Raw genomic sequence first — 25,954 nt, 5'->3', positions numbered from 1 at the left:
TTCGTGCTGTGCATGCCATGAGCAAAAACTGAAGTTTTTTGCAAAAAATCAACTGACTGGCAGTCTGGAAAGGCTCTGAATTGCACCCTATGTGAGTTGCATTTGTTTGGAGGGATTTTTATTGTGCCTCAGTGATCAAATTTCTCATCAATTTCTAAGTGTTTACTCACTTTGATAAAGTAGCAGTGAGTCACAAATCTGAAGATTAATTTGCTGAAACCCGTGCTGCATGGACTATTGTCTCATTTTATAGCACACAAATGATGTTTGAATTAGTAATCTAAAACACCATCGACAAGCATTTCCCTATCTGTCTAGGGATATAAAACTGTTAATGTTGTAAGCATTGTATTGATTTGGTTTCATAAAGTAAAACAGCAACAAGAATTAATAAAACATTTACAACCTGTTGTTGATTTAGGCCAACAGCTTGCTCAATGTCTTTAAAAGGACTAATCAATCAATGTGTCCATTCAATCTTTCTTCTGCAAGGTTTTATTTGAACAAAAAGAATAAAAGCACGATCAGTAAAATATGCCAAGCCCAGAAGTGCGTGACCAGATTTGTTTTTTTGTTTTTTTAATTTTATGTTCTTTATAGGATCAAGCTAATGAATAATCAGGTATGATTGCTGGTATGCTTTTGAAACATCTAACTTAGTACACAAATATGATGCAAATATTGATTCCTTACATGGTCAGAGGGAAAAGCTTTGGCTTCCAGAAGGATTTTATAGCGGTCTGAGGTAGGCTTAAAGAATGATAACTGTAAAAATAAAACAGTGAATTTTATAACTGACATGTAGAAGTTTCAATCTGGCTATCAATACCTCTGATAAGAAACAATGCACAATTCCACATATTGTCATATGCCAGGTAGTGTAATTAGCATCTTTCTTCACATTTTCCAGTGGTAATGGTGTCAGGAGGCCCTAGACGGCCTCTTTCAGTCTACTTCAGTAGCCAACTCCAGACACAGACAAAGGATTCTTTTTAAGGCTTTATTCCTTTTACAACTTAATAACTCTATCACCGGCGACTAAGCTATGAACAGCAGAGTAATTTATGCCCCAGGTTGGAAACAGCTGGTCCCCGTTTGAACGAGAATCACTTGCAGACCCTGAACTTATGGGCTAGGGAGAGTCCCTCCCCTTTTCCCTTGGGTCCTCTGGACGCGACCGTTGCTAGCGCACCAAACGGGAGCTACGCCTCCTTTCCGCGCCCTCCATACCTCGTCGCTCTCTGCCTCTGCGTCAAGCATCCAGCCAGTCCTCCTCCCGCGCTCTTTCACTCCCAGGACTGCTATCTATGTCTCGAATGCCGGTAGGAGGAATCTCTGCCAGCTGCAGGGCCTGGGAGGGAAGAGCACGCTCCTCTCCCACGGACGGCTGTTCCTCCTCAGAATCAGAACTGCTCTGAGGTTCTATGGGCTCAGTGTCCACCCTGACAAATGGCTTGAATGGAAAGAAGTCTTTAAGGTCCCACATGAATTCACACAGAAAAACTACATTTGCATACAGGAGATTATACTGAATGTTGGAATATATTCTTTCAGTCCAGTGTCCATTTATATTCAATAGTGTCATGGATTTTAATTCCATCCTGTATCTTATTTGTGAGATATTGCTCACATGCTTTCTTTTCGTGTTGACAGGACAGCAAGCATATTGGGTGACATAGTAATCTGTGGGTGGACATCGTAACAACCCACAGTTAACAAACCATGGGTTGTTTAGAAGATGAATGGGAGCATACACGTGTGTTGGTTCCCATGCACCCGTCCACTCAGGGATGCCACCATGGGGTTCACACTCTGGGTTGCTCATCCCCCAACAATCAGAGTTCCGGATTTGGATGTCACAGAAACAACTCAGGGATGAAGCATCCCTGGGTTGTTTATTGCCGTGTGAGCAGGTGAGTGCACAGGAACCAGCACGCATACTCGCTCATGCTTGTCTTCTAAACAATCCACCATTTGTTAACTCAGTGTGGGTTGTCAGGATCCATGAACTGGGTCACTCTTAGGTTCACAATATCATATATAAAACCTTTAAAAAGCCTTTGTAGGTAGGTCATGTAATGTTCCAGCTCAACTGATGGATGAAAATGTGTTTCTTTCTAGTAAAATTTTGGACCAGTTAACACAGGTACCAGCAAGCAGCCCTGACCAGCCAGCAGCAATTTTCCATGCTCACACAGGCACTTTATCCAGCTGCTATGATCATGGAGATTGTTGCCAGCTATATCTGCAAATGACAGATTCATAAATGTTACATTTCTCCCATTCCTGGAGACAGTCAGAGCTTCTCAGAGACAGGTTAAAATGTCATGAGTGAATTAGGTTTTTGTTTTCTACTTTACAGCTGAGAATTAATTATGTTCCTATTATCCCTGATAAAAAGTTATATGCCAATCATAGAGGTGGGTGTGCCAACAGGGGCTGGCAATGCATTTCTCCCAAAATCAGGAAATGGCTTGGCTCATTTCTGAGCCTATTCAAAGTTGGCCTGCCTTACCCCTACCTGCACCACCACCACCACCCCGCCATAAGCTCCCAACTCACTCTGCCTCACCTAGTTCCCATCCCCCAAACTCATTCTCTTTTCTCTTTAAACCCCACTAATTAGCGTAGCTGGTGACAGCACTATACTGGGGCCTTGTGCACTCCTGGCATGCTGTCAAATGGCGATCCGAATGCCACCCCTTTGGATTTTGCTGTGATTTGTGAAATATCAAAGCTCTGACTTCAGGATAATTGAATTATAAGCAGTACATTGGGAAAAAATGTTGTACACAAACAATAAGGAGATGCCTTAGGATCATCCCTTATTATGTTCTCATGTTCTCATAAATTCAGGACCACACAATAAAGAAATCCTGACACAACATACAGTTATAATGAATTGTGGAATTCATTGCTTCAAGATGTGATGATGATCAATAGCTTAGAATGCTTTAAAAAGGAATTACACAAATTCATGGAAGACAGACCTATCAGTATCAACAGCTATTAACCATGGACTCTTCATGTTTGGAGGCAGTATAGTTCTGAATATCAGGTACTGATAATACCTTTTTACCCATCTCAAGGCATCAAGCTCCATTAGAAAAAGAATTCTTTACTAGATATACCATAGTCTGATGTACCAAGGCAATTCTTATATTCTTTATGACTTACCATTAGGAGATGCAGATTAACTGTCAAGCCATTCATTAATGCTATCTCTTCTTTATGAGCCCCTGAAAAGCAACAACACAGATGTTTCCCTTTTCCTTTTGTCCTGTGCAAGGTCTGTTCCAATGATGTGCAAAACCACTTGACATTCACTTATAGTCTATGTCTCCCCAATGACTGAAAAGTAAATATACATTTGATGTGTCACCATGGACAAATTAAAAAAAAGTTTCCCTGACTGGCTCAGTACGCCATTCTAAGAGGGCAACATTTATTTTTACCAGTCTGTTGCAGCAAATAAAGCAGACAATGAAGGAGCAACATTTCTGTCTTTGACATCCACCTGCTGATCTGTTATAATCATTAACACGTTGGCCAAATTCAGTACCAGTGTACTTTTGCCATTAAATATATCTCCCATATAAAGACTTAAATTGTGTAAGGGGGCAATTGTCTCTTTTAAAGTGATAATTGTGCTGTCAAGCTAAAATACATACTTAATAAAAACAGACTTTCAAGCCTAACAATTATTCAAGCCTTCATAACAATAAACATCACACTGGTTTATAAGGTAACGAGTAAGAAGCTGGGAATACAGTTATAATATCATGTTCAGCCACGGATACTGAGCTTTGTGGTAACTAATAAAATAAACAAATGTAATGGGTATCACAGGCACAACTAATGGATTTTTCCAATACACTAGCAACGATAAGGCTCTCTCTAACTCCTATTAGTCTATGTAGATGAATCAAGTCGAAAAGGATAAGTAAGCGCACATTAAAAATAGAGGAACGTAGGCAAAGAAAAACAATCAGCCTCAGGGTTAGAGGAAAATATTCACATTAACCAGAAAAACATGCAAGCACCTTATAAAACTTCTAATTTTGGACTGAGTTGTTAAGTCGTCTCTATTGAGGTTTGCATCTGAAGACAGAAAATAGCAGGAAGCACCTGAGGGTTATTGCTAATGGTGGGATGAGAAAAAGGAAGAAGCGGATAGTTTTAAAGCAAAAAGGCAGAGACAAAAATTTAGAAGCAAATACTTCTTTCTCTCCCACAGTGTAGCAGTATGTGCAGAGGTCAACTCCGACTAATGAAGCTAAGTTAAGAGATGGGAACATCACGTTTTGCATTTATCAGGTAGATCACAAGTTGCTGTGTGGTAGCATCATCAGTCCTGGACTCCCAATCTTTGAGTAAATGTTTCTACACTCCCACTTCCAGTGGACTCCACCTGGTGAAACCTTACAATGGCTGAGGAAAGTCTCTTTTTACCTTTGTTTAAATGCTACCCTGACACTAAGGACCTCTATTCTCTAGACATAACATAAAGGAGGAAAGGTACAACTCTTTGTCTCTTATCAGCTTTTCATTTCCCACTACAATTTTCTCTCCTTTTCCCTCCCCAAAAGCTGAAGTAATCACCACGTAGCCTCCTTGGCAGCAGTACGAAAGTCACTTACCTGGTCTCGCAGCTTGCTTCGCGGTGGGGGGGAGGCGCTTCACTTCTCCCCCTGAAGTTCAGGCCGGGGGGGGGAGGCTTCCCGCCTCGCCCGGCCGAAATTCAGGCCGGGGGGGAGGCTTCCCACCTCGCCCAGCCGAAATTCAGGCTGGGGAGAAGCGCCCCGTCTCCCCGGCCGCGAACTTCAAAAGAAAAAAAAAAAAAGCCCCATGATAGGCTACGTAACGATTTACGTAGCCTATCACGGCTAGATCTGCAAAGTCAGCCGTGATAGGCTACGTTAATTGTCATCGTAGGGATGGCGGAGAATTTCTCCCCGAAACTTCGGGGGGCCGAGTGCCAACGTGTTCGGCCCCCCGAACAAGTTTCGGGGAGAAATCCTCCGCCCCCCCGCCCCCCCCCCCCGGGACGGGACTTACCTTCCCTGAATGTCCCTCCCGGCGGCGGGTCCGGCTGGCGGTTCGTCCGGTGTTCGAGCGGGGCGGGAGCGGCAGCCGGTCTTTCGATCGGCTGCCGCCCCCGCCATTGCAATGAAAGAAAAAAAAAAACACGTCCCCTGATAGGCTACGTGACGATTCACGTAGCCTATCACAGCAAGATTTGCAAAGTCAGCCGTGATAGGCTACGTGAATCGTCACGTAGCCTATCACGGGTGACTTTAAAAAAAAAAAGCGCGTATGCGAATGGCGGCCCCCATAGGGAGCCGCCATTCGCGTTCCTTATTTAGTTGCTGTAGTCTACGTCAATGTTTACATAGACTACGGCGAAAATAAGGGCAACGCTATTTGCGTTGCCCTTATTTTCGCCGTAGTCTACGTAAACATTGACGTAGACTACAGCAACTAAATAAGGAACGCGAATGGCGGCTCCCTATGGGGGCCGCCATTCGCGTACGCGCTTTTTTTTTTTTTTAAAGTCACCCGTGATAGGTTACGTGACGATTCACGTAGCCTATCACGGCTGACTTTCCAGATCTAGCCGTGATAGGCTACGTGAATCGTCACGTAGCCTATCAGGGGACGTGTTTTTTTTTTACTTTCGTGTTCGTGGCCGGGTGAGGCGGGAAGCCTCCTCCCCGGCCTGAATTTCGCGGGGGGAGCAGCGAAGCGCTCCCCCCCACCGCGAAAAAGCTGCGAGAAAAGGTAAGTGACTTTCGTTCACCCCTATTGTCATGTAGCCTATCACGGTGACTTTAAAAAAAAAAAGCGCGTACGCAAATGGCGGCCCCCATAGGGAGCCGCCATTCGCGTTCCTTATTTGGTCCCTGTAGTCTACGTAAATCTTTACGTAGACTACAAGGACCAAATAAGGAACGCGAATGGCGGCTCCCTATGGGGGCCGCCATTAGCCTACGCGCTTTTTTTTTTTTTAAGTCACCTGTGATAGGCTACGTGATGATTAACATAGCCTATCACGGCTGACTTTGCAAATCTAGCCATGATAGGCTACGTTAATCGTTACGTAGCCTATCACAGGGGCGTGTTTGTTTGCTTTTTACTTTTCTTGTAATGGCGGTGGCGGCAGCCGGTCGAAAGACCAGCTGCCGCCCCCACCCCTGACAAAGACCTGCCAAACCGCCGACGGGACCCGCCGCCGGGAGCGACATTCGTAAAAGGTAAGTCCCATCCCGGGGGGCGGGGCGGAGAATTTCTCCCCGAACCTTCGGAGGACCGAATGCGTTGGCACACGGCCCCCCAAAGTTTCAGGGAGAAATTCTCCCCCATCCCTAGCAGCAACACTTCTTATCCCTGTCTCTCTCTCTCGTCTCTGGGAGAGCCTTCAAGAGTAAACCAGTTACTTGCCATTTTGTTATATTTTCTCAATAAAACTCCTTTATGGCTGTGTCTGTTGCTCCCCAAGTACCCTACAATGGCACTCCACTATCCAGACTTTGTGCTCCAGTAAACCTACTTGTTGTTGTTGTTGTTGTTGTTGTTATTATTATTAATATTATTATTATAGTTATATCACGCCTTTTCCCCAATACTAGGACTCAAGGCAGTTTTACAACATCAGAAACTTGTACAGTTAAAACGTATAAATAGAAATATACAAAAGTTAAAAATATAATTAAATCATCAATAATATTAAAAATAGGGGTGTACGAAACCCTGCTTACCTGGCTCCGCCGGGTTCTGCAGGTGGGGGGAGGCGATCCGTTCCCCCCCCCAGAATTCTTGATGGGCGGGGGAGGCGATCCGTTCCTCCACCCCAGAATCCTGCCCGTCCGGCTTTGCTCCACGGCCAGGCCACAGAGCCACCGGCCAGGCCAACTCGCAGCAGGGCCTCCAGCCGCTGCCGGGCTGCTGCGGATGCAAATGATGTCCTGCGTAGGGGACGCCATTTGCGTCCCTATGCAAGCCTCCGTTCTGCCACGGATTCCGAGGGGGGGGGAATTCACTGGAATTTGGCCCCCCTGGGATCCGTGGCGGAATTCTCTAACATCCCTAATTAAAGCTGTATAGAATTTTAGAATTTAAATATGCCAACAACAATAGAAACAATAGTATCAATCCATCATATCTATCTGTCCCCAAAGGCCTGCCAGAACAAAAAAGTTTTTGACTACCTGCAGAAATATACCAAGGAGGATGCCACCCTTGCCTTCCTGGGAAGGGGGTTCCAGAGCCTTGGGGCAGCCACCGAGAAGGCCCTCTCCCATGTTCCTACCAGGCGAGCCTGTGATGGTGGCGGGACTGCAAGAAGCGCCTTCCCTGAAGATCTCAAGGCATGAGCAGGCTCATAGAGGAGAATACGGTCTTTCAAATAACCTGCACCTGAGCCGTATAGGGCTTTATAGGTCATGACTAGCACTTTGAATTGTGCCCGGAAACAGACTGGGAGCCAGTGAAGCTGTTTTAGCAGGGGAGTTGTATGCTCCTTGGAGCCACCTCTGGTCAGTGGTCTGGCAGCAGCTCTTTGAACCAGCTAAAGTTTCCGAACACTCTTCAGAGGCAGCCACACGTACAGCACATTACAGTAATCCAAACAGGATGTAACTAAGGCATGTGTCACTGTGGCCAAGTCAGACATCTCAAGGAATGGGCGCAGCTGGCACAGTAGCTTTAACTGTGAAAATGCACTCCTGGCCACCGCTGAAACCTGGGAATCCAAGCTCAGGGTTGAATTCAGAAGTACACCCAAGCTCTGTCTTCAGGGGGAGTGTAACCCCATCTGGCACAATCTACCTTACAATTGACCAGGAGCACCTCTGTCTTGTCTGGATTAAGCTTCAAATTGTTTGCCCTCATCCAGTCCATTACTGCCGACAGACACCAGTTTAGTACAGGAACCGCTTCCTTGGAATTAGATGGAAAGGAAAAGTAGAGTTGGGTGTCATCAGCATACTGGGGACACCAAACCCCAAAACTCCAGACAACCTCCCCCAGTGGTATCATGTATATGTTAAATAGCATGGGGGACAAAACACAACCCTGAGGAACTCCACAGGCCAATGGCCAGGGAGTCGAACAGAAGTCCCCCAGCACCATCTTCTGGGTCCGCCCCTCCAGGAAGGAATGGAGCCACTATAAAACACTGCCTCCAAGTCCCATTTCAGCGAGGCAGTCCAGAAGGATACCATGGTCAATGGTATCGAAAGCCACTGAGAGGTCCAGTAAAGAATAAAAGGAATGTGGTGGTCAGAGTCTACTACCAGGCACCCAATCAAGGAGAAGTCGAGGATGTAACTTTTGAAAAGCAAAATGCCCATGTTTCAAGGAAGCATGATGTAGTAGTAATGGGGGACTTCAATTTCCCCGATATTTGTTGATATCCCAAATCTGCTGAGGGAAGATTTCTCTACTGGCAGAGAGGAGCTCCACCAGCAAGTGGGAGAGGCATATTTACACTTATGGAAAGCTCCACAGATGTAAATCTGCCACCAGCATTTCCACCAGCAGTAGGCCCTGACAGGGGATATTCCATGGCCATATTAGTGCCAGCTTTGGATTCATTGGATCCAAAGCCCATTCTTTCTCCTGAGAAGGGTCCAGATAGGGCCCCTCAGCCATGCCAGCCTAGAACTGGCAGAGCTGAGACCCCCTCCTCCATTGTTTTCACTGTGTATGTACATAGGTAAATGTTTCAGAACAAGATTTGCTAGGCTAAAGAGCATGGCAAGATTCCCCCCCATCCTTTCTGCTTTTGCCAGTGAGAGCTGGGCTGGCTAGGCTTTGCAAGTAGGGATGTCAGAGAATTCTGCTACGGATCTTTTTGATCACGGATCACAGAGAATTCCCGAAATTCTGCAAAACATGGCCCCTCCAGGAAATTCCTGAGTTGTGTGGTGGATAACTTCCTCCTACAGAAAGTAGAGGAAGGAACTAGAGGATCTGCTATCCTTGACTTGATCCTAACCAACAGAGATGACTTAGTGGATAAAGTAGCAGTTACAGGAACTCTGGGGGAAAGCGACCATGTTATACTTGAGTTCTTGGTTCTAAAGGAAGCAAAAGCCGAGTGTAGCCAAACATGACCCTGGATTTTAAGAAAGCCGATTTTAATAAACTCAGAACAATGATAAGTAAAGTCCTATGGCAAATGACTCTAATGAGAAAAGGAGTTCAAGATGGGTGGGAGTTTAAAAAAAAAGGAAATTCTAAAGGCACAATTGCAAACAATTCCAACAAGAAAAAAAGGTAGAAGACAACAGAAGAAGCCAAAGTGGCTTCACAAAAAGCTTAGAGATAACCTGAAAACAAAAAAAAACACACATATGGGAAGTGGAAGGCAGGACAAGCAACAATGGAAGAGTACGGGCAAGTAGCACAGAATTGCAGGGATGGCATCGGGAAGGCTAAAGCTGAGAACGAGCTGAGGTTAGCAATAGGGATGTCAGAGGATTCTGCCACGGATCTTGGTGAAGCCGAATGCCAGTGCATTCGGCCCCCCGAACTCCGTGGCGGAATGGCCTGCCACCCCCCCGCCACCCCCCACGGATCCCCCCCGGGACGAGACTTACCTGGGGCAGATGTTCCGGGCGGCGGCAGCTCCAGCGGCGGCTGCTGCAGCGGCTGGTCTTCCGACCGGCTGCCACCACCGCCATTTGCAATCTTGTCTTGTTAAAAACAACAACAACAACAACAACAACAACATGATAGGCTACGTAAAGATTTACGTAGCCTATCATGGCTGAGTTTAAAAAAACAAACAAACCGCGTACGCAAATGGTGGTGGCTACGGCCGCTGCCATTTGCGTTCCTTATTTTTGGCTGCCTTAGTCTACATAAATATTTACGTAGACTATGATGGCGAAAATAAAGGGGAACACAAATAGCGTAGCGGGAGCTATTTGCGTCCCTTTTTGATTCCCCGTTTTAGCCTATGTAAATATTTACATAGGCTACAATGGTGAATCAAAAAGGGATGCAAATAGCGCCCGCTACGCTATTTGAGTTCCCCTTTATTTTTGCCGTCATAGTCTACATAAATATTTACGTAGATTAAGATGGCCAAAAATAAGGAACGCAAATGGCAGCAGCCATAGCCGCCGCCATTTGCGTACGTGGGTTTTTTTCCCCTTTCCCAGAGCCCTCCGCGGCCGGAAATCCAGCTGCGGATGGCTCTGGCCTGGGCTGGTCCTGGCCGGCTGCTCCACAGAGCTGCCGTGGAGGACAGCTGGCCGTGGAGGATTCCGGGGGGGAGGAATGGATCGCCTCCCCCCCCATCGAGGATTCCAGGGGGAGGGACGGAACGCCTCCCTCCCCCACCATCAACATAATCCGCGGAAAGGTAAGTGACTTTCGTAAATCACTAGTTAGCAAGGGAGGCTAAAAGCAACAAAAAGGCTTTCTTCAGATACATGCATAATAAAAGACAGAGGAAAGAAATGGTGGTTCAGCTATTAAATAAGGATGGCAAAATGATAACAGATGAAAAGGCAGAAGTGCTCAATTCCTACTTTGGCTCAGTCTTCTCCTGAAAGAGGGTCTATGACTGTGTTGCTGTGGGCATTGAACTCTTAGGTTAGAGGTGCCAAGATAGTGATACATCAGATTCAAAGGTTTACTTACAAGGAGTACTTTATTGGGTAACTTACAGCACCCAATAGTTGGATCAGACAGCTTCTCTGAACCCAGAGCCATCGCGTCAAATGGATTTTATACCATACATGTTAGCAATAAGACAGCATAACAGTAGCAAGTACCCCTAGCGTTCATTCCCAGCATAGACTAGAAGTGTTTCATTCTCAAGCACAACTACCTAAGATAAACAAACTCTGCTTCCCAGGCACATCTTGATAACATTTTCACTCATTAGTATGGAATGTGCTAGGCCGTACTAACGGCCCTTTGAATCATCTTCACATGCTCAGAGGCTTACTAGCAAGGGAATTGCAACAATAATGAACTTAAGCAAGCATTATGGACCTCTAGGACCCTCTAACTCTGCAACTGACTTGGCTATGCTCCTGGGGCCAATACAATGACCCCCCTGGCAAAGGTGAAGTACAGGCTGAAGGGGCAGGATTGCAGACTGAGATCGATAGGCATATGGTCAAGGAACACCTAATTACTTTGAATGAGTTCAGATCTCCAGGGCCAGATGAACTGCATCCTAGAGTAATAAAGGAAGTGGCAGAAGAACTCTCAGAACCGCTGTCTATTCTCTTTGATTAATCATGGAGGACGGTGGAAGTGCCAGATGACTGGAGGGCTAATGTTGTCCCTATCTTCAAAAAGGGTAAAAAGGAGGAACCTGGGAACTACAGACCAGTCAGTCTGACATCAATCCCTGAGAAAATTCTGGAGCAGATCATAAAGCAATCCATCTGGAAGCACCTTGAAAACAATGCAGTGATTACTTGAAGCCAACATGGATTTGTCAAGAAAAAATCTTGCCAGACAAATCTGATCTCATTTTTTGATCAGATCACCTCCCTTGTGGACTGTTGGAATGCTGTGGTTATAATATACCTTGACTTCAGCAAAGCTTTCGACAAAGTGCCCCATGATATCCTGATGAGCAAACTAGCTCAAAGTGGGCTAGATGAAACAACTCTCAGGTGGATCCACAGTCGGCTACAGAATTGGACTCAAAGAGTGCTTATCAATGGGATCTTCTCAAACTGGGGAGAGGTAACGAGCGGGGCACCGCAGGGCTCAGTCCTCCTGGGCTCAGTGCTCTTCAACATTTTTATTAATGACTTGGAGGAGGAGGTGCAGGGAATGCTGATCACATTTGCAGATGACATAAAACTGGGCAGAATAGCTGATACCTTGGAAGACAGAAACAAAATGATCTTGATAGACTGGAGCGCTGGGCAGAAAACAACAGAATGACATTTAATAGGGATAAATGCCAAGTTCTGCACCAGGGAAAAAGAAACCAAATGCACAGTTACAAGATGGGGGATACTTGGCTCAGCAATACTACAAGAGAGAAGGATCTTGGAATTGTTGTTGATCACAAGCTGAATATGAGCCAACAATGTGATGTGGCTGCAAAAAAGGCCAATGCTCTTTTGGGCTGCATTAATAAAAGCATAGCTTCCAAATCCCGGGAAGTACTAGTTCCCCTCTACTCAGCACTGGTGAGGCCTCATCTGGAGTACTGTGTCCAGTTCTGGGCACCACACTTTAAGAAGGATGCAGACAAGATGGAGAGGGTTCAGAGGAGGGCAACAAAGATGATCAGAGGACTAGAAAGAAAGTCCTATGAAGAGAGACTGAAAGAACTGTGCATGTTTAGCCTTCAGAAGAGAAGACTGAGGGGAGATAGGAGAGTGCTCTTCAAGTACTTGAAAGGTTGTCACAGAGAGGAAGGCCAGCATCTCTTCTTGATCATCCCAGAGTGCAGGACATGGAATAACAGGCTCAAGTTACAGGAAGCCAGATTCCGGCTGAACATCAGGAAAAACTTCCCGACTGTTACAGCAATATGACACTGGAACCAATTACCTCGGGAGGTAGTGGGCTCTTCCATGCTGGAGGTATTCAAGATGAGGCTGGACAGCCATCTGTCAGGGATGCTCTGACTTGGATTCCTGCATTGAGCAGGGAGATGGACTTGATGGTCTTATAGGCCCCTTCCAACCCTACTATTCTATGATTCTATGAGAACCAACAGGGAACACTCTCCCTGTCACGTTCCTCGCATAGGTCGTCCACCAAGGCAACTAAAGGTGTTTCTGTCCCATAACCGGGTCTGAAGCCAGACTGAAATGGATCTAGATAATCTGTCAGCTTTCTGGGTCAGCTCTTCTGGACAGACAGTAGACTGTTTTCCAGTACAATAGGGCCAAGGGTGCAGTGAGAAATAGTTCCCCAAGCATATTGGAGCTACATTTTCCCCAGTCTGTTCTGGAAGGGCTTATTCCCCAAACAAAGATAAATCAGCTTGCAGATGTGGGTAGAAATGCATGTCCCAAGCAAGCATGGTAACAACTGCTATCTGCCTTCTTTGCTGCCTTTTCCTATCCCATCATAGATCAAAGCTGATGACCCTTGAAATACACTACAACTCTCTGAACCTAGTGAAACATAAGACCCAAATCGTGGTCCTTTTATAACCTGACAAATCCTCTTCCAAAGTATATCGAGTACAAATATAACTACTTTTCTTTCAGTTACAGTTCAAAAGCATGGAACAAAAATAAATAGTTAATCTGAAGTTCACCTTTAGATGCATGCCAATATCCTATATTGAATATGACACCACATTTGTCATGTAAGTCTTGGTCTCTTGTAAATGATATATATATTAAAAGCTTTTCTTTATTGGATTTCGGAGCCCACAGAACAAACCTTATCTATGCCCTAGGAAAATCGTTATCCTTCATAGCCTGCACTGCATTTCGGAAATGACGCATCTGTGATCCAATTAATCTATTACAATATTCAAAGACAAGTATCCAGTAGACAAAATGAAGTTTTCTCTCTCTGTCTCATTACTCAGCACCACATATCCTGGACAGCACAAACCACCATATGTCCTTCCTGATAAATCTTCTTCGTAATGGAAAAAAGCAGGGCTTATGTTCCCACCACTATTTCCACTGTAACTGTGCAAAATACTGTGATTGTGTTATATTGTTAGTGCAACAGGAGCCAATTTTTTTTCAGAAATGTGTATGTGCAATAGAGTGAAGGGGAGAATGATAGGATGAGCTGAAAGCTCTCCTTAAAAAAAAAAAAGTTTGGTATTTCAAACAACCCCTATTAGCCAAAGTCACTGAAAATCAGTTCGGTATTCATTCTCTCCTCAGTATAGTCCTGGCTGAGCACAATTGTACGAGATGAGCAATAGAGTTAATCTTATTCCATCGGAAGGTGATACTACGAAGGCTGTAATGTATTAATAAAGTGGAGCAGAAAAAAAGAAGGATTTCTTTCCCCTGTTATGTTGCTCAATGTAGGAACTGGGGATGGTGAAATGGAGAGAGATTGGGTCTCCGGTGACCTTGACTCTGCATTTCACAATGTATTTACTATTGGAGCCTTCATTTAACAAGAAAATGTGTGCTCATTTAATAAGCACTGTGTTATACAGTCATAAACCTTTAAATGGCCAAAAAGAAAAGTCATTTCCTGCCTTTATTCTATTCCTGAATAAATCCCACAAGACAACTCTCACTTTTTGTTCTGCAGATCCAGATCCAGCAGTTCCTCCTTCTCTATAAAATGTTAAGTGTTAACAGCAATGGAACCTAAAAAAAATAGTTTATACTCTCATGTCAAACCCACCAAAAGAACAAAATGCCTCCCCCCCACCCCCGCCTCCATGTAACTATGCTACATGTTACTGGAAATAATACATTTTCATCTTAAATACTACACTGAATGGAGAATATCTTATTCATGTTTGATGTTGTATTTGTCCTCTGCATTTTCTCTTTTTACCTAAAGGCAAAAGATGGAGCCATTACCCAGGTGAGATTGTTGCCATCATGGGACCACAATTTGGAACTCTGGAAAATGTAATATGTTCCCGTAAAAAGGAGCGTGTTAACGTGCAAAATCAATAGAGAGAAACTGGCCACAATAAAATCCTAAGACCTGGAAGCTAATGCCAAGCTACATTTTGCAACTCAGTTGTACAGCCATGGGGCGGGGGGGCGTCACAATGAAATACTGCCCAAATCACAGGAAAACAGGTTTTACAATGTGAGGAACTTTATTCATCGTTTCTGTCATAGAGTGCTTACAATATGGAAACCCAGTCTAGAGAATACAAACAAGGTTCTTCATACAGATCTACAGTGCTGGGTATAGGCAGTGGATAATGGGTGGAAGGACACCACTGAGCTTACACCCTGGGTGTGGGAGAGAATGGATAAGTGCCCCAACAAATTCTAAAATCCCACTTGTATTTAACAGAGGGCACTGGAAAAAAAGCATCCAAATGCTGTAGGTACAATAGAAATAGTGACAAAAAACCTTTAAAAAACTTTTTTTTTTACTCTTCTCCTTTTGCTTCAGAAATGGTGTTACGTTTAGCTGCATATGTGGGTCCCAGATCTTAAAATAACTAGATTCTTTTTTTCTGACCAAGGGAACAAGCAAAGTGTAAGACAGATTTATTGGCTGTCTAGCATATTTTACATTAAATTTTCTCATGTTACATTCACAGCCAGTAATTGCTATGTTTTTTGCTATGCTGCTCTTTCTGCCTTCCCTTCTTTTTGGTTAGCATTGCTATTTTGTGGACCCCATTTGTGGAGAGTGGAAACAATAGCCTTTCCGAAGACTTTGCTGAAGACCAGGATGGCAATCCTGCAGCAGGAAACTGTGTGGCAAACACTGCCATAGAGACTGGGCAGTTCTGACTCTAGATAAAACATGGAGCAAGCAGTCCAAGGGGAGGCGGGAAAGCCAAATGCTTGCTACCAGCCAGGGAATTCCAGAGGGCTTTCTCCACTGTGCTTATCTTCACATATTATAGCAGCCACATAGGCAGGCGCACAAGAGAAGGATAAGCAAGGCTACACGGGCCAGAGCAAGTAATGCAATGGCTGGAGGTACTCATGGATGAAGATGAAAATCATCAGTTAGGGCAGGTGTGGAGAACCTCTTTCAGCCTGATAGCTAAATTTAGCTTTGGAGAAGTTCTCGGGGGCCACGTTCCAGTGATGGGCAGGGCCAAAGACAAGAGGGGTGGGGCCAAATACCAGCCTATTTTATGTTACACCTCTTCCTGCTAGTAACTAAACCTTAGGAGAGCCATTTCAACCTTTTAGAATGGGGAGAAACTGCATAAAAGCCAGGAAACCACCAAATGATCAGTGGCTGGGAGAAAGGGATGGGTAGGGATGGGGGAGAAATCCTCCACGGACCCCTGTGAGGCCGGATTGAAAAGAATCTGGCCTCCAGAGTCCGTGGAGGATCGGAAGACTTGCCTCCGCCTCCCGGAGGAATCCTCGGCGGCAGGATCCTCCCCGCGAGCCAGCTCCGGAGCGCCAGTGATACAGCCACCATTGCCATATCGCTGGCTGGGCTGATTGACTGCAGACGCAAATAGTGTCCAGTACGCTATTTGCGGCTGTAAAGGTCTTAGTTTAAGCTAAATGCAGCCGTAAATGGCTGCATTTAGCTTAAACTAAGACCTTTACGGCTGCAAATGGCGTAGTGGATGCCATTTGCGTCCCTGCTTTTTCACACGATAGGCAAGCCACGGGAGTGGAGCCGGCCCGGTAGGATTCCGGGGGGAGGGACGGATCGCCTCCCCCGCTGCGGAACCTTCCACCCCGGATCTGGAGGTAAGTATTTCGTACATCCATAGGTGTGGAGCCAGGGCCAAACTGGAGTGATGGATTTGGCCCCTGGACCTCAGGTTGCCAAGCCCTGCATTAAGGTGTGAGGGAAGGTGCCAGATGATCACTATAACAATGTAAAGGAAGGCAGATCTTCCCAGATAGGCAATATAATGGCTGCTCTGTGAACTATCCCTTCCTTCCCTCCTTAAACTTTTAGTGCTTTGATTGGGCTTTCCATACAAACATCTTCCAGAGCCCAGGCACCAGCAAGTGTTCGAAGGTACATCTATAAACTGGTGATGTGAGGGGTGGGTTTGTCTACAAATATTATTATATATAGGTATTTCCCGCTCTATGTGGAGGGATCTGGATGAGTGAATTTCACAGCAATTATAATATGACTGAATCTGTGAACAAATGATAGTTACACAAATATACTTCTTTCTTACCTGTGCCTACATGAATGCACAAAAATAAAAGAAGAAATGAAACAGAAAGCCAAAAAATGTTAGTTGTGAATGGTATTTCAAGAATGTATTTAGGGATGTGCATTGTTTTCCTTCTCTTTTTCAGCTATCGAATCACTGCTCTATCAGACAGCCAGAAAAAGTTACCATATTTCCTCCCTATTGTAGGTAAGCATCTTCTAACTAACACAGTACAATGAATCCATGAATTTCCATTTCACAACAGTAATGTAAGCTTAGCTGCCAACCAGGCCAACAAAGTGATCCATTCCTAATTATCCATGGTACTTCTTATATCCTAATTTGACAGAGTTGAAACAAAAAAAGCCCCATTATACACTTCTCTATTCATTCAGGTAACTCCATCTTGCAGTGTATACAAAAGTACATATATCATAGAAAAAGAATAGAACCTCTTGTTTTAGAAAATAATACATACTTCAATCTATCCATTGTTCCAGTGTTGAGCTATGTAAACAATGAAGGGAATATGAGACGTGTCTTAAATTCTGGCAGTCCTTTACCTGGCTCAGTTATGGGATCTGGATGGATAGAAATATCTGACCAAACCAAGACAAACCAAGGATGTACTGAAAAATTGCCTAACACATTTGGGACAAATTCATCATTTGCCAGAACTTGGCCTTGAAAGTTCACAGAAATTATCATATAGAATTTCATTAACTAAAAGAGAGAATCAAATACACACGTGCATGCATATAATGTAGGGTTTCTGCATAACCTTTTTTTCCACAGTAAATGTACACTTCACAGTTGTTTTCATGCTTTGCAACTAAGCATGCTTCCTTCAAGGTAGTATGTCTACTATGGAAATACTGGGTTTTCATATCACTCATAGTACAATCATGTATGACTGGGAATACACAATACTAATCCTTACCCTGGATATTGAGTGCATCCAGTTCTTTGGGGGAATATAGATGCGCAACTGTTACAATCATCTACTGATTACTGCTTGTGATGTAATTAGTAATGAGTGGCTCAACTGTTCACATCACCTGTCCTCTCCCTTCCCTGTACATTCTTTAGACAATACGACAGGTAACATCAACCCTAAATTTCAACAAATTCTGTACTATTAATTTTTGTACACATTTGGCTCTCTTGACAGCAATTAAAGACATTGTCGTGTAACAGGCAGCTACTGCAAAAGAAATTATCATTTATTCATTGTGACATGAAAAGCCATTTGTAGGAGTGACAAGTTTCCTTTGGTTTAATGCTTTAGACCAAGTACTTTATGGCAGTCCCAGAGCCCAACACTGCAATTAGTTTTGTGATATATACGTACTTGGTCATTTATTACTATCTGTCTTAAATCTTATAGTTTCAGAATTTTTAAATACAATGTTACCTCTCATACTTACTGCGAAGCAACCAGAGCAGAAAAAGTGCTAGGAACATCTTGGAAGAAAAGTTCTATGTTCTAATTATTTTTTTTTTAAGGCCTCAAATGACATTTGTCTTCTCTTACCCACAATATCAGCCATAAGCTCCACGATGCATTCATCTCCTAAAGCCCAAGGACGTTTACCATTGAAATGACCATGAACGCCTCTGAAAAAGAGAATAGATGAAAGTCCATATACGTCCCTTTGACATGGTGGTAACTACAAGAACACAGCACTCATTGTGGAACTGGTAGAGAAGATGAATGAAATTGTGTTATTGTACCAGATGCAATCACAGCAAACAAGCAATATATCTATCATTATTGAGTGTAGTTTGGATTGTATATGGACAAAACCAAGTCAATTATTATGAGCTACCTTCCTACTTTGCAAGAAGAAAAAGAAAATTGCTGCAGACAGTATTCAAGAAGCAGGTAAGAAGCAGAACTGTGATTTGGCAAACAAAAGACAAAGAATGCAGCCTGATTACTAACAGCCTGTCATCTTCACAAATATGACTATTTCTCCATTTGCCCTGATCCAGCTGGGCCAGTCAGGGTACGAATGGAAAAGAAGAGAGCCAGGGTTTTGAATTCAAACTTGTTTGGCTGTCCATGATGCCCACAGGGTGTAATAAAAGAGCTTTGTCCAAAGATCTTTGGCTATTGGGTGGTACAGAAACACCATAGATAATCATCATCATCCTTACTAATAGGGATGGGAGAGAAATCTTCCACGGACCCCAGCGAGGCCAGATTCAAAAGAATCTGCCCCCCCCCCCGGAGTCCATAGAGGATCGGAAGACTTACCTCCACCTCCAGGAGGAATCCTCGCCGGCCAGATCCTCCCCGCCGGCCGGCTCTGGAGTGCCAGCGATACGGCTGCCACTGCTGTATCGCTGGCTGGACAGATTGATTGCAGACGCAAATGGTGTCCACTACGCCATTTGCGGCCATAAAGGCCTTAGTTTAAGATAAATGCAGCTGTAAATGGCTGCATTTACCTTAAACTAAGGCCTTTATGGCTGCAAATGGCATAGTGGACGCCATTTGCATCCGTGCTTATCATTCACACAATAGGCTACGCAACTATTTGCATAGCCTATCACGCTAATGAAAAGCACGGATGCAAATGGCGTAGTGGACGCCATTTGCAGCCGCAGTACGTCACGTCCCCTTCAGCCAGCGATACGGCATGGCAGCCGTATCACTGGCGCTTCAGAGCTGGCCGGCATAGGGATGGACGAAAGTCCCTTACCTGGTCCCGCAGCTTGCTGCGCGGTGGGGGGGAGGCGCTTTGGTTCTCCCCCCAAAGTTCAGGCCAGGGGGGGAGGCACCCCGCCCCGCTGAAATTTAGGCCGGGGGGGAGGTGCCCTGCCTCGCCCAGCCAAAATTCAGGCCAGGGAGAAGCGTCCCGTCTCCCCGGGCGCAAAATAAAAAAGAAAATGTAAAAAACAACAACACACACACCCGTGATAGGCTACGTAATGATTTACGTAGCCTATCATGGCTAGATTTCCAAAGTTTTTTCACAAAAAGCGTTGCCCTTATTTTCGTCGTAGTCTACGTAAATCTTTACGTAGACTACCCAGGCCCAAGTAAGGAACGCAAATGGCGGTGCCCATGGGCGCCGCCATTTGCGTACGTGCTTTTTTTTTTTCAAAGTCACCCGTGATAGGCTACGTAACGATTTACGTAGCCTATCACGGCTGAGTTTGGAAATCTAGCCGTGATAGGCTACGTAAATCGTTACGTAGCCTATCACGTGTTGTTGTTTTTTACTTTATTTTGTAATGGTGGCGGTGGCAGCCGGTCGTAAGACCGGCCGCCGCCCCTGCCCCCGCCAAAACGCCACCGAACCGCCACCGGGACCTGCCGCCGAGAGGGACATTCGAGGGAGGTAAGTCCCATCCCGGGGGGGGCAGGGGGGGGCAGAGAATTTCACCGCCAATTTCAGGGGGCCGAATGCGTTGGCATTCGGCCTCCCCGAGATTCGTGGAGAAATTCTCTGCTATCCCTAGGCCGCCAGCTCCACAGAATCGCCGCAGAGCGGAGCCGGCCAGTGAGGATTCCGGGGGGAGGAACGGATCACCTCCCCTCCCCCAGTGGACCCCCAGCGAAAGGCAAGGTAAGCATTCCACCCATCCCTACTACTAATAGCAAGCTTGAGTGGTCAAGTGGAAACAAAGAGGAGTCTGGGTTTTAATGGGGTCCAAAAATAAGGTAGTGATTTCTTCATAGTCAAGGAATTTCCTAGATACTGTAAAATTTGTTCCAAAATTAAAATTAAAATAAATTAACAGAGCAATCCTATGATCCCTGAGATAGTGTCCCCGGGACCATAGGATATGCTAGAATCCCACTCCTGAGGCCATAGACACTCCTATGAGCTGGGGAGAGGGACTCTGGATTTCAATCCCTCCCCTGTCCCCTCTCCTGTCCCCTCCCAGCTGCCGTGACTTTGGGGGGGTGATGGGGGGGGAAGGCTATCCAGTCAACAGGGAGGAGAGAGGTAGCCTCTCCAGCACCAATCCCACCCCAGCAGTGCAAGTGTGCAACCTCTCTAGACAGGCTCAGAAGCACATCTAGAGTAAAAAACAAAAACAAGGGTGGAGTGGCAAAAATTGCCTCCATCACACCTTCTGCTCTGCCAGAGCACTCCTTCAAAGGCATAGGAGTGCACTCTAAAAAAAGCAAAACCAGGCCTCTAAGCTTCCAAGGACTGAAACACTGAAAACTAAAAACAGGAACTCCTTGGGGGAGGGAGGGAAAATGCATGTTGCTTACCTGTAACTGTAGTTCTTCGAGTAGTCATCTGTGCATTCACACATAAGGGGGCTCTGCACTGAGCCTCATTTGGGAAACTTCTAAAGCTGAGGAACATTTTGGCAAGAACCCTCTCCCACCATCCACTGCACATGTCCCAGCGGGTTCCCACCCATTCCCTCAGTTCCTTGAGATCGCCTAGTGTGGTCCTGGATCTGAGGGGAAAAAAATCATGTTGGAACTGTACCAACACCTAATTCAACAATGACAACAAAGCGGGGACGGTGGATGGATTGTGTGCATGCACAGATGACCATTTGAAGAACTACATTTACAGGTAAGCAACCCTCATTACTTTGTCATGCTCTCTGTGCATCACACAAATGGGCGATTAACAAGCTCACTTACCAGTAGTGGGTAGGTGTCTAGGGATGGCGGAGAATTCCGCCACGGATCTCAGTGAGGCCGAATGCACTAGCATTTGCCCCCCCGAAACCCATGGCAGAACGGCCTCCCACCCCCCGCCACCCTGCAGAATCCCCCCGGGACGAAGCTTACCTGGGGCGGATGCAGAGGCGCGGCAGCTCCGGTGGCGGTGGTGGAGGCTGGTCTCTCGGCCGGCTGCTGTGGTCGCAAATGGCGGCCGTCGTAGCGGCCGCCATTTGCGTCCTTCCAGGCTGCCGTGATAGGCTACATAAGTATTTACATAGCCTATCACGGCAAAGAGCAGGGACGCAAACAGCAGCCGCTACGCCGTTTGCACCCCTGCTCTTTGCTGTGATAGGCTACATAAGTATTTACGTAGCCAATCACGGTAAAGGTGGCCATGCAAATGGCATAGCGGCTGCCATTTGTGTGGCTGCCTTTACCGTGATAGGCTATGTAAATACTTGCGCAAACGGCATAGCAGCCGCCGTTTGCGTCCCTGCTCTTTGCCGTGATAGGCTACGTAAATACTTATGTAGCCTATCACGGCAGCCTGGAGGGATGCAAATGGCGGCTGGTATGACAGCCGCCATTTGCAACCGCAGCGGCCCAGCACGGCAGGAACTCCGGCTGCGGCTGGCCCTGGCCAGCGGCTTCGCAGACCTGCCGCGGAGCGGAGCCGGCCAGGGAGGATTCCGGGAGGAGGGATGGAGCGCCTCCCCCCCACTGCGGATGCTTTAGCATGGAGCCAGGTAAGTGTTTTGTACATCCCTATAGGTGTCTCACAACAAGACCTATGACAGCACAGCTCGCCCAAAAGCACCTTGACATCCAGTTTGTAATGCTTTACAAATGTCTAGGGTTTCGACCACATCACCGCTTTTACATGACTCCAATAATGGCACACATTTGCTGAAGGCTGTAGACATGGCAACCCCTCACATCGAATGTGCCGGGACGTGAGATGGCTGCTCCAAGCCTGATATGTCATAGGCTAAACCAACAGTTTGCACAATCCTTTGAGAAGAGATAGGGAAATCCTTCTTGGGACCACTGTAGCAAACAAAAAGTCATTGGGTCTTATGGAAAGATGGTGTCCTTGATTTTAGAAAAAGCCAATGCCCTCTTTACCTCCAGAGCATGCAACTTCTAGGGATGTTAGAGAATTCCGCCACTTATCCCAGGGAGGCCAAATTCCAGTGAATTCGGCCCCCCGGAATCCGTGGCAGAACGGGGCAACACGCCCCACCACCCCGTGAAAGCCCCGCGAAATGGAGCCCACCTGGCTGCGGCTCCGGTGGCTCCAGCTGCTGCTGGGCTGCGACCGCAAATGGCGGCCGCTACGCCGGCCGCCATTTGCATCCCTGGCAAGCCATGATAGGCTACGTAAGTATCTACATAGCCTATCATGGCTCAGAGCAGGGACACAAATGGCATAGCAGCTGCCTTTTGCGTCCCCGCTTTTGCCGTGATAGGCTACATAAATATTTATGTAATATTTACGTAATGCAAAAGCAGGGACACAAATGGTGGCCGCTACGCCGGCCGCCATTTGCATCTGCAGACCTGCCGTTCGGATGCACCTGGCCGGCGGCTCTGCGGAGTCGCTGCGGAGCGGAGCCGGCCAGGGTAGGATTTCGGGGGGAGGTACGGAGCGCCTCCCCCCCACTGCGAATGTCACCCTTTGAAAATATAAGTGAGTTTCATACATCGTTAACAACTTCCTTTCCAGGTCAGAAGATGGATCTGGAGAAAAAGTCAGCAGTGAGATGGATTGGTTGACATGGAAATCAGAGACCACCTTTGGTAAAAAGTCAATGTCCGGTCCCAGATCAACCTTGTCCTTATGAGAGATTGGGTAGGGATGATCAGCCCATAAGGCAGAAATCTCAGTAACATGTCGGGAGGACATGATGGCTACCAAAAAGGCCACTTTCCACGATAGCAACCAAAGATCTGTGGTGGCCAGAGTTTCAAAGGGCTTTGAAAGGAGGGCATGTAAAACAACGGAGAGGCTCCACTGAGGGACTAGAGTTCTCAATGGAGGTGCCAATTTTTTTAAACCCTGAAGGAACTGACAAGCAGTAGTGTGACTGAAAAGGGAAAAACCTTGAACTTGTCCTCTATAAAAAGAAAATGCTGCCAAATAAACCCTTATGGATGAAAGCTTCAAACCTTTCTGAAACAAGTGATGCAACCACCACAAAAGAACATCTTCAATCGATCCCTTAGGGGGATCGAAGCCATACAGACTAGCAAACTTTAAAAATGACAACCACTTAGCCACATAGAATTGATGCATAGCCAGCTTCCTAGCTGCATCCAAAACTGCCTGGACTTCCAGCAGGAGCTGAGTACTGGTACTCACTACTGAATCCTCCAGGCCATGAGTATCAGGGTGCCAAGATCTGGATGCTGGATCCTGCCTCAGTCCCGAGAGATCATATTTGAGGACTGCAGAAGGATTGCCTGTCTTTTGGACAGGCGCAGCAGGGCTGAAAACCATGGCTGCCTCACCCTCAAGGAGTGATCAAAATGTAGTCCATCCTGTTGTGTGCTAGTTTTTGGAGCACCCTCGAGAGAAGGGGAAATGGAAGGAATAGGTTGAACAGTTCCCTGTTCCACTGAAGTTAAAAAGTGTCGCTCAACGATGATTGACTGATCCCTGCTCTCATGCAGAAACTCTTGTATATTGCATTTAATGGGGTCACGAACAAGTCCATCATGGGGCCAACCCCATTTCAGGAAGTGACAATGCAGGATGGAGGTAGACATCTGCTATTTGTGGGATGATTTGTACAACCAGCTCACAGTGTCCACCTTCTTGATGTGCCATAACACCGCCGCGTTGTTGGTCAGGATTTGTACCAAGGCGAAGTTGCCACAAGGTATCTTGTTCAATCATAATAATATTTTCAATCCCAAGAACAAGGCCAGTCCTCAAAAATATAGCGCCATAATGGTAAGGAAGACCACCACACAGAGCTTCTATCCCAATCGCCATGAGGAGACTTGAACAGCTGTCTATACTGGTATTCATGATGACAGTCACTATAAGGAGGAGACCTGAACGCCTCAGAAAGAAGGAAACACTGTTTTCGGTCCTGGGGAGGGGATAGAAATCAATGCCGAGAAGCCTCATCTCTCACTTAGGGATGTCGCAGGCGCCGGACTGGGTCCGGGAATTCGGCGGGCTCCCCCTGCCCGTGACCCCCAGACTGCGCCTGCCGAGATGCTGTCCTTGCTCGCCCCCCGCTCACACCTGCTCGCACTCTCCAGGACTCACCGTGATCCCATTCGGTGAGCGCCCGCCATTTTTGCACCTTTGATTGCTACGTAAAACAGGAAGTTAAAAAAATGTGCATATTTCAATATACGCAGTTTGGAGCTGGGAAAGCTAATTAAGTGTAATGTTAGAGGGATTATACCCTGGATCGCGGTGCGCCCAGGGAACTCACGAAGCTCGTGGGTGACCCGAGCACAGGTCCGGGGGGGGCACGAGTGGGGGCGTCGCTTCAGTGAGCGCCTGGAGAAACCGAGCTAGGGTGAGTTCTTACATCCCCACTCTCATTGAAGACAACAACTGGCAATCCTCCAACGGAGAAGTTTCTCAGTCCCAAGAAACCAGCTGTGGATGAGATAACTCCAATGCCCACTACGCTATTTGTGTTCCCCATTTTTTTTCACCGTAATAGCCTACATAAATATTTACGTAGGATAAAACGGCGAAAAATAGGGAACGTAAATGGCGGCCGCTGTAGCCGCTGCCATTTGCATACGCTGTTTGTTTTTTTTTAGCTTGCTGTGATAGGCTACGTAAATACTTACGTAGCCTATCATGGCAAAGAGTAGGATGACAATGGCAGCCGTGGCAGCCTGTCGAAAAACCAGCCACCGCTGCCAGAGCTGCTGCCGCTGGAACATCCGCCCCATGTAAGCTTTGTCCCGGGGGTATTCCGCAGGGGGGCGGGGGTGGGAGGCCGTTCAGCCACGGGTTTCAGGGGGCTGAATGCCAGTGCATTCAGCCTCACTGAAATCCGTGGTGGAATTCTCCGCCATCCCTACATTTGACACATTTTTGGAATGGGGCCTTTGCAGCCATATTAAGACTGCAGCTGCGGTAGATAACAAAAAGACGAACAGATGATGGATTTTTTTAAGGTAATGACCAAAACAAGAAAAACAATGAGAAGAAGAAAAAAGAGAGAAAAAGACCTCAGCACCAGTGTAAAAACACTGACAAAAAATTTATCCACAAGCAGAGGAAGCTCCCAAAGAGGCTACCATTAGGCGGTCAAAAGAGAACTGAGGGAATGGACAGGAACCTGCTGGGACATGTGCAATGGACAGTGGGGGAAGGTTCCCGCCAAAATATTTCTCAGCTTTAGAAGTTTCCTGAACAATGCTCAGCGCGGGCGCAGAGCCCCCATATGTGGGATGCACAGAGACCAAGAAGAAAAACTGGAAGTCTGTCATACTGTGTAAGTCTAGCATTTAAGTCTATGGCTGAGCCATGAAACACTGAAGACGTCAGCTGCGTAACATGAGCA

The 25,954-nt window shown here is 46.2% G+C and overlaps 1 protein-coding gene across 5 annotated transcripts in view; it reads right to left on the bottom strand.

Moving 5' to 3' along the window:
* KYNU (kynureninase) overlaps nucleotides 1–25,954 on the bottom strand; it is a 226,760-nt gene that overhangs the window by 87,213 nt on the left and 113,593 nt on the right. For all 5 annotated transcript variants that reach the window (XM_084809642.1, XM_084809632.1, XM_084809614.1 and 2 more), the window contains 3 exons: nucleotides 18,297–18,379; nucleotides 3,178–3,239; nucleotides 694–765 (listed from right to left, as the gene is read on the bottom strand). In XM_084809642.1, coding sequence (XP_084665768.1) covers nucleotides 694–765; nucleotides 3,178–3,239; nucleotides 18,297–18,379 — 217 coding nt within the window. The remainder of the gene's footprint in view (nucleotides 1–693; nucleotides 766–3,177; nucleotides 3,240–18,296; nucleotides 18,380–25,954) is intronic.

The sequence above is a fragment of the Heloderma suspectum genome, chromosome 1 (assembly GCF_057233095.1).
Source record: "Heloderma suspectum isolate Gila_16-S chromosome 1, 16-S_ref, whole genome shotgun sequence".
NCBI lineage: Eukaryota > Metazoa > Chordata > Lepidosauria > Squamata > Helodermatidae > Heloderma > Heloderma suspectum.
This window is presented reverse-complemented; position numbering and strand designations above follow the sequence as displayed.